This window comes from Micropterus salmoides, unplaced genomic scaffold, assembly GCF_014851395.1.
Source record: "Micropterus salmoides isolate LMB-PRFRI ecotype aquatic unplaced genomic scaffold, ASM1485139v1 Ms_hic_scaffold_4118, whole genome shotgun sequence".
NCBI lineage: Eukaryota > Metazoa > Chordata > Actinopteri > Centrarchiformes > Centrarchidae > Micropterus > Micropterus salmoides.
The window spans coordinates 5,628-14,727 of record NW_024043505.1 but is presented as its reverse complement, the minus strand read 5'-3'; the positions used below and the strand labels follow the sequence as shown (position 1 = coordinate 14,727).

General features: G+C 40.7%; 1 protein-coding gene across 1 annotated transcript; it reads left to right on the top strand.

The window, feature by feature from the left end:
* The first annotated feature begins 3,926 nt into the window (after positions 1-3,926).
* LOC119887338 (cyclic nucleotide-gated channel cone photoreceptor subunit alpha-like) lies at positions 3,927-8,351 on the top strand. Its single transcript, XM_038698154.1, has 6 exons — positions 3,927-4,015; positions 4,103-4,159; positions 4,990-5,103; positions 6,253-6,354; positions 6,437-6,543; positions 6,630-8,351. The coding sequence occupies exons 1-6, from the start codon at positions 3,927-3,929 to the stop codon at positions 7,988-7,990; spliced, it is 1,830 nt and encodes a 609-aa protein (XP_038554082.1). The 3' UTR covers positions 7,991-8,351.
* The last annotated feature ends 749 nt before the right edge of the window (positions 8,352-9,100 follow it).

The following is a 9,100-nucleotide window of genomic DNA, read 5'->3' as shown; positions in this document are numbered from 1 at the left end:
GTAAACATGTTGTCCTCAAAGCTGATGTGTTAGAAGCAGGAAAAATGGGCAAGCTTTTCAAGGATTTGAGCGACTTTGACAAGGGCCAATGGCTAGACGACAGAGGATCTTCAAAACGGTCTTAATTTTTTGTTTTAAGACTTATTTCTGTGTCTTTATTTCTGTGTGATTATGTGTGTCTTTTTTCTAGTAGGAATGTGTCTTTAGGTTAGTAGGATTGTGTCTTAGCTTTGTCCTGTGTTGTTATTTTTTTTTTGTTTTCTTTACTGATGTAAAAATGTAAAGATGTGTTCACAGCAGCAAGGGTTCCCTGAGCTCCCAGCTGTCACGACGAAGAGTGGAAATTAGCTGAGGCTGCTCGGAGATTTTGTCTTGCTCCTCTCTGAGAGCTGGAGGTGGGGTCTGATGTCTCGCTTTAGCTGTCCACACACTAAGAGGATTTACTCAGACTGGAAGGGATATAAATAAAGACGTGGATCAGTCCTGTTCATCTACCCAGTGATAACAAAAAAATATATATTTATCAATGCAGGAACATGACCTGCCCATAAATTAGTCTTCATTATAGAAATAACTTGTCTTCTAAAGGTAATAAAACACGAGAGTCGAAACTAAACAGCTGTCTTGAGTCCTTTTAATATTAGGTGACAAAAATTCACCAGCACAATCTACAGTCATAAATGCTAAGTGTATTTAGTTATAAGGCTTTGATCAAGTGCATCATGACATTCTGCATCCTCTGTTACCGTAGTCTGTGGTTAAAATTGCCCAGAAGAACTTGCATAACAAAACTGGGAACCATGCCAGCAAAATAATAAGCAGTCATTGGTATTGGTGTCAGTCATGTGTGGACTGTCACTGATTTCTTGTTGTTTCCCATGTTCTTTCTATGCCTACACGTCAAATCAGTTTCTTTTGGATAAGATGAATCAAGTCACTTCTTAAGAGAATATAAAAATCTGGTTACTACATACTTAAATCACTGTGAAAACTTGTAGATCTCTCACTTTACTGATGCGTGTGTGTTGTCCCTCAAATGGAAGTTGCTTTTGATTAAAGCATCTGCCAAATGAGTAAATGTAAAATGTAAACGTATAGTTATTTTGTTACTGAGACATTCTGCAGGTCAATATAGAGTGAGATTTTGTCTCTACAAACACTTTGGAGATTGAGATATAATTGGTTTTATTTACTGTATATCCACAGCATTTGGCAGGGTGACAAAAGTGGTGTTGAATGGTCAGATCAGAAGTCATAGAGCAACATTTACAATCCAACAAATTGCTAAAAACAAAATGCTAATTTAATTTTATACATTAACTTTTTGAGAAACATAGATTTATTATCTAGTATCTATTCTAATATCTATTTTCTGTCCAGTCACGCTGGCTGATTCTCAGGTACTTCAGTTTAAAGGCATAGAAAATAATGATTTCCTCCTCCCTCCTCCCTCTGTTGGGAGGTGGTGCAGAGGGGATGAACAGAAAGAACTCAGCAGAGGAAGAGCTTGTCCATAGTAAAACACAAGCGCTGTTTGCTCCTGTCACTGGTGTCAGATAACAGATATTAACTCCTTCACAGCAGGATCTTTATAAGAAGAAGAGGACGATCACACAAGCAGCAACATGGGATTCATTCAGCACTCACCCTGACCTCTCCTCACCGTCTTAACTGCTCGTCATCATCACTCACATTCAGGTAAACTAAGTTTAGAGACAGTAGACATTGATTGTTGTCAATGTTACAGTGTGATTGCAAGAGCAAAAACTACACTGAGGTCCTGAGCTTAACAAGTCACACCAGGCTGAAAATCTAATTTTAGCCAGTGTAATCTGGGAGAGAAGGATTTGAGTTAACAGTGCTGAGGAATAAATGTGGTGAGCTAATGGGACTAAACACAAACAGAAGCTGTTTGAGTGTCCGTCAGTTAGCTGTCACTTCATCACAGTCAGCTGTATATAAAACCAGAATGAATCTTCCTTTTGACTGGTAGAGATGTAGGCCAGCTGAAGTGTCTGAATGTGAAATGTGCAGTGCATGGCTGAATCAAAAGCTGAGGGTGAATATCAGAACCAGTATGTCCAGTCCACTGGAGTAGTTACCAGGTTTGTGCTTTGCTCCTGGTCTGGGAATGATGGAACCACCGAATCTCTGGCTGCAAGCTCAGATATCTACATAGACACACAGCCGACATACATCGCTAAACTTTACTGTCTCTGTGTGTGTACATCATCTGTCTACAGCATCTACTGCTCATGTTCTTTAAGCTCGAGATGCATCCTTTCAATGTGCTTTACTAACTATGTCCGGCCTGCTAGGAGTAGTACATTACAGCGTAAAACGTGTCATTTCCTGTTGCCAGCAGGTGGCGCTATGACTTTGAGTCAATATTGGTATATGGATGTGTTCAGGGCGGGACTCTTATAATGTATTCCAAATTTGGTGCAGATGTGAGCATGTAGACTGAAGTTACAATACCTCCCTGTTCAATGGCGAATCATCAATTTTTGGATGCCACGCCACGGGCATGCCGTTCCACGAAAATTCACCATTTGCACAACTTTCAATCGTCAATAGGTTTAGACTGCACAGCACAAATCTGAAGTCTGTCAGAATAAATCCCCAGGAGGAGTTTGTTAAAGTACAAAGTGTGTAACCAAAAATGACCATTAAATCCAAAATGGCCGACTTCCTGTTTGATTTACACAATGGCTCGAAGAGGCCTTTTTGTTCGTCTGGACATGATACACGTACCACAGAAATTTCGTACATGTAGGTGAAACTTTGTCCGTGGGGCTGCTCTGTAGGGGGTGCTGGCGAGCCATTTTGCTACGCCCATGCGTGAAATCCATAATATATGAAATTTTTCACCGCGTCTGAATTATGTGCAAAGTTTGGTGAGTTTTCCAGTATGTTTAGGCCCCCAAAATTGAGGTTACTTTGCAGTGGGGAAAATCCCTTCAGTTTTAAAACACATGTGCTCGGGCCCTAAAAATGAAAAACCTTTTAGACTCTGACTTTGCTGGACCCCTGCTTCTGAAAATCCAACAAGCTGTCTAGAAGCCTCTCGGATGAGAGGATAAACGTATTCGATTATCTTCGGCCGAGTCCAGTTACCCTTTATTTTTAACCCAACTGAACTAAGACCGGGATGACTGAGAATCTTCAAAGACACTGAGCGGACGAACACTTCAGATTTGTAGACCCTATCTGGGGAATGGACGTGCTTTATAGGTTAGCTGTTTTACTATAAAACCTCAGATGTACACATGCACTTAATGACTGATGCCTAGGTGTAGACGTCTCAACTGATTCAAACACTTTGGAGTCACTTGTTTCTGTCCTGGTTGTGGTGAAAAGCAGCCCAGAAGGGATCCTCTGCCCAGCTGGTCTGAGAGCTGTTTTCCCTCCAATGCATCCAGGCTCTGTCTCAGGGTCTTCTCCCAGTCAGTCGACCCCAAAGGGACGCTGTCCAGAGGCATCTTTACTAACGTAAACAATCTCAGCTAACTCGTGGTGTGGTGACTCAACATTAAGGTGCTCTTAAATGTTTAACTCCTGTCTCTACCACTAAAACTGTGGTTTCCAGATGAGGGAATCCATCTGTGCTCAGCGGAGATCACTGAAGCCAGATAGACAGATCCAGTATGCACATATTGAATGAAAATGTGACATGTGACAAATAAAACCCTTAAATTTTCGGCATTTATAAAATAGCTCCCCGATTTCCTGCCTCTGTGATCATGTTTAATGAATCCAATCCAGTCCAGGTGAGGCTCGCTAATGGCTCAGATGAGATAAAGTCTCCATTCATGCAGATAGAGATGGGGATGACATCAAATTGAGTCCAGAGCTGGTGTAAAACTACCACCTCAATATTGTGTCTGTTGATGAACACATGGATCTCTTCTCTAAGGCTGTCAAACATGATGCACCCTGGGCGGAGCAGCGTTTGCCCCGCAGAGCTCGGCCTCAGCAGCCGGAGCACAGTGGACAACACGGGGAGCAAGAGCAGGTGAGCTGTAAATCTTTTGTGAAATGCTTATGATATTGAGTTGCTATGTTGGTCACAACTGTGTGCAATTATGTTTTCCTCTTCCAGAGATGGTCGGTGGACCCTGGCCGCACAAAACATGAACAACTGCAACAACAATGACGGGTAAGATGATACATGGATGCTCTCACACTATTAGGTTTAATTCAAATACAGATAGTGTTGCATCTGCTCCAGTAGATTTATATACTGTGTAAAGAGCTGGGAGCCAATTCAATTACATGATGAATACATGTGCTGATTGACCATGCAGTCCTTCCAGGAGTGAGTGAGCCAAAAAATGTAAAGATAATTTTTAGGGTAATACATAAGGAAAGGCCAAGTGTTTAACTTATGAATGTGCTCAGCAGATTTCAGATCAACAGGATTAATCTTACAACAAAAACAAAATAGATACCTTTTTATGGAACAAAATGGTTAGGGTTAATTGGCATGGGACAACATGTATCAACAGGAAATGTTCATGGCAATCTGTTCAGTAATCTCACGCTCAATCTTTGGACTAAAGTGTTGGATTGATGATCAGATCATGAGCAGGTCTATAAATTCAGATGGTCTGAAAAGACATTTTTATCCCGTTGTTTCAATATGTGCATGGTAATTTAAATTGCACTCCACTGACTGGTGAAGCTCACTTCACAAGAGATAAAAGTTGTATAATGTCTTCTGTGGCTCAGGAGAATCTTCTTCTCACGTCTGAGAAAATAGTCCTGACGATGTCTTTAGATTCCTCCCTGATTTGCATTGACCAGGCAGAGATAATCATAATTTAAAATATACCAACAAGTTGCATTATGAATTCCTTTTGTTTCTCCTTTTTTCATTTCTCTCTCAAATAATTTGCAGTATACAGTAACATGGCTTTATTATGTCACAGCGCCCCCCTCAGGCCATCTGACACTGACACACCTGCCTCTTTTTATGGTTATTTACAGCAAAAAAGATGACAAGACACCGGCCCCCAAAACGGATGAGAAGAAAGATGAGAAGAAAGATGATAAGAAAGATGATAAGAAAGATGACAAGAAAGATGACAAAAAGGAGCAACCGTAAGTCCCACATATTATTCTATGTCTGCAACTTTCTTTCAAATATTCTGGAGGTTGTTCATAATTATATAAATATTTCCCTTAAATTCTGCCAGACAGATTTGGTATCTTTGGGAACGTCGGAATCTCCACACAATTTAAAATACTGTTCTGTGCGTCCACACACGAGTTTGCGAAGTTGGGCCCACTAATGGCAGCAGAGCTAAAAAAAAAAAAGTTGAATTGAAGATTGCACGTCAAAGACTTTTCTTAAAAGGATAAAAAATGTTGCATGAATGCTTTTTCCTGAAGTTCATTAGTCAAAACTTAAATACTCAAAAATGACTCCCCATGCCAAAAATATTCATTCACTCCATTTCGTTTTATAGAATTTTGGGAAACAGCTGTAATATTTAAATATCTTTTAAAGGCAAAACTAGCTGTAGAAACAACTTTTACCCTGGCCGCGATTGGTGAGACACCACACCCACCCAAAACACTCAACACATTTTCTGTGGTAGTTGACTTCGTCACCGGAGTTCTGATCTTTGCCATTAAGTGCTATAATCACTGTTGGTGCTATGTTTTTCAACATGAATGCTGCATGTGTGGAGTTCCAGGCAAAGATTACCTGTATCAAGCAACAAATGCAGAAGTATTGACACTACTGGTCAAAAGTTTTAGAACAGCCCAATTTTTCTAGTTTGGATTAAAATATAAGTAGTTCTTGTAAGTCTAGTGAAAAACCTTAAATTGTACAAAAGTAAGAGCAAACTGTTTTCAGAGGTAAAATTAGCAATTAAATTAAGGAGTTTTGTTCATAATTTCACTGTAGGATCAACCGCTTAACAACTGGTCTGTGTTCCTTCATTAATTGCCTTTTCAGTTGCATCGTTGTACAATCAGATATACAATATATTAAAAATTAATTCACCTCATGTGATAATGGTAAAAAAAAAAAATGCATTTCATTCATTTTGGAAAGATAAATGACCCTAACCCTTGCCAGACGATACTCCTTTTTTTCAAACTGTACATAGACAGTAGTTTCGGTAAAAATTCTTCAATTCTGATACCAATATAATACTTGATTCTCAGTAGTGGTACTAATGACCTTACTCTACTGAGTATAAACGTGCTTTTTAACAAAAACCTCCTTTTCTCATTCAGCAAGGAGGTATGGATCATGGACCCTGCCACAGATATGTACTATTACTGGCTGTGCACGATATCCATCCCAGTGTTCTACAACCTGATATTGCTGGTGGCCAGGTCTGAATTCATTGCATTTTATATTTCCTCTTTACCTTAATGTTGTTTCAGAAGTCTTTGTAATGGTTCTGCTTCCCTGTAGGGCTTGTTTTAATGAACTACAGTCCTCAAATACAACACTGTGGATGGTTCTGGACTACACTTCAGATGTACTCTACTATTTTGACACCTTCGTGAGAGCCAGGACAGGTCGGTGATGGAAACTTGGGTGGGAAATGTGGTTACAGGAAACTTTGAGTACATGTAATGCTGATCAAACTGTAATGTGTCAACAGGTTTTCTGGAGCAAGGGCTGCTTGTGAGGGATGAGAAGATCCTGAAAGAAAAGTACATGAAGACACTCCAGTTCAGATTAGACATCATATCATTAATTCCCACTGATATTGTTTTCCTCAAAATTGGAATCAACAACCCAGAGTGGAGGTTCAACCGTCTCTTTAGGTTAGCCCGACTATTTGAGTTCTTTGACCGGACTGAAACTCGAACCAATTTCCCCAACATCTTCCGAATTGCTAATCTTGTGCTTTACATAATCATCATTATCCACTGGAATGGTTGCCTCTACTTTGCCGTCTCCAAGATTCTCGGCTTTGGCTCAGACACGTGGGTATATCCAAACATGACGAAACCTCAGTTTGATCGCCTGACCAGGCAGTACATTTATTGCTTTTACTGGTCCACTCTTACTCTGACCACCATTGGTGAGACACCGCCCCCGGTCCGAGACATTGAATACTTTTTTGTGGTAGTTGACTTCCTCACTGGAGTTCTGATCTTTGCTACGATTGTAGGAAATGTTGGTGCTATGATTTCCAACATGGGTACTGCACGTGTAGAGTTCCAGGCCAAGATTGACTCTATAAAGCAGTACATGCATTTTCGAAAGGTCAGCAAAGAGCTGGAGGTGAGGGTGGTGAAGTGGTTCGACTACCTGTGGACAGAGGAGAAAACATGTGATGAGAAGCAGGTGCTGAAGAACCTGCCAGACAAGCTGAAGGCTGAAATAGCCATCAACGTACATCTGGAGACCCTAAGAAAAGTCCGCATCTTTCAAGACTGTGAAGCAGGGTTGCTTGTTGAGTTGGTGCTTAAGCTTCAGCCACAAGTTTTCAGTCCTGGCGACTACATCTGTAAGAAGGGGGACATTGGCAGAGAAATGTACATCATCAAAGGAGGAAAGTTGGCAGTAGTAGCAGATGATGGGGTTACCCAGTTTGTGGTCCTCAGTGACGGGGCATATTTCGGAGAAATCAGCATCCTCGGTATCAAGGGCAGTAAAGCGGGAAACCGAAGAACAGCCAACATACGGAGTGTGGGCTACTCTGATCTGTTTGCCCTGTCCAAAGACGATCTGATGGAGGCACTCACGGAGTATCCTGATGCTAAATATATGCTGGAGGAGAAGGGAAGGTCCATCCTGATGAAAGACAATCTCATAGATGAGTCGCTGGTCGCTGCTGTTGACGCCAAAGACTTGGAGGAAAAAGTCGACAAAATTGAAGAAAGTTTGGAGGTCATGATGGCCAAATTTCGGAAGCTTTCAGCCCAGTATGAATCCTCCCAGCGGAAACTCAAGCAACGACTCACTAATATGTCAAACCAGGTGAGGACCCTAAGAATAGACGATGATGAGTAGAGCTACTACTGCTACTACGGGCTTAGGGAGTCTTCCCCTTCAGGATGTTACTTCTGAGGTCATCCCAAAGGTACACACCATATGGCAGATGACCAGCAGCTGGACAGTGGCTGTCTCCGTTCATAATTCCAATATCTGGTAAAATAGTAAGGTTGCCTCCATGTTTTAAGAGTGGCAACAGAATATCGGAAAATTGTTCGGTACTGCAGTAGGGTACATAATGCTTGGTCAGATGCTCAGTCTTGTTTACTTGTCCTTTAAATGCAACACTATTGCCAGAACAAATATTTGCTGGATCTGTGTGTTTTTTTAAGAACTGTTTGAAATAAACAGATATAAAGTCAACACACAAGAAGTTTCTGCTGATGACCTGCAAAAATGCTCAGTTGTAAAATGATTTTCAAAAGTTCATAATAAATGTTGCAAGAATGGTTTTACTATTCACGTCACAGTTTACATTATTTGCTGTACATCGATTTGAGCATGAAACCGCAAGACATCGCTTTTCTCTCAGGGCTGGGTCATAATCAGTTGTCATTTCGTGCCAGAGTTACTTTTTACCGTCTATTCAAGAAAGATCTGTCAGGATCTGTGGCATAAACACACCAACAGTGAATCAACTGAGTAAGTAAAATTTAGGTTAACAACAATTATGAGACTATTAATATAGGGGAATATAAGTCAACTGTTGATTAATATTAAACTTTATGTAGCTGTTAAGTTAATCTGTTTTCCTTAAGACCTTGGTGGGCGAAACGTTGCATCACTAAATCTTTGGGAGCTTGCAGGTGTGAGGTCTACCTTTCCTTTGTGTGCTGCTTTTATCCTGGATGTGCAAACTACCCACTTTCTTTGCTTTAAGTGTCAATAACAGCCGCCACCAACCTTGCCCCCACATTCAGGGGCCGATTCTGTTTTCAAGGTAGACGAAAAGTGCGCAGTTACTTTTTAGTCATTATAGTGTGGCTTTATTGTAGTTTTACTTTGTTGGCCCACCATGTCGTTCCAGACTGAAACAGATTAAAAGGGAACGAAATCGGATGACTTTACTAATCTTTTTATGTAGTGCCACAAGCAGGTCAGTTTTCACTTATGCACTGTTAATACTGG

What these genes read in the sequence shown, in the direction of transcription:
- LOC119887338 (XM_038698154.1), top strand. Translation starts at nt 3,927, where the DNA reads ATGATGCACCCTGGGCGGAGCAGCGTTTGCCCCGCAGAGCTCGGCCTC. An exon ending in GATGACAAAAAGGAGCAACC is followed by an intron (nt 5,104 to 6,252) that starts GTAAGTCCCACA and finishes TTTCTCATTCAG; the next exon opens with CAAGGAGGTATGGATCATGG. An exon ending in CTTCGTGAGAGCCAGGACAG is followed by an intron (nt 6,544 to 6,629) that starts GTCGGTGATGGA and finishes ATGTGTCAACAG; the next exon opens with GTTTTCTGGAGCAAGGGCTG.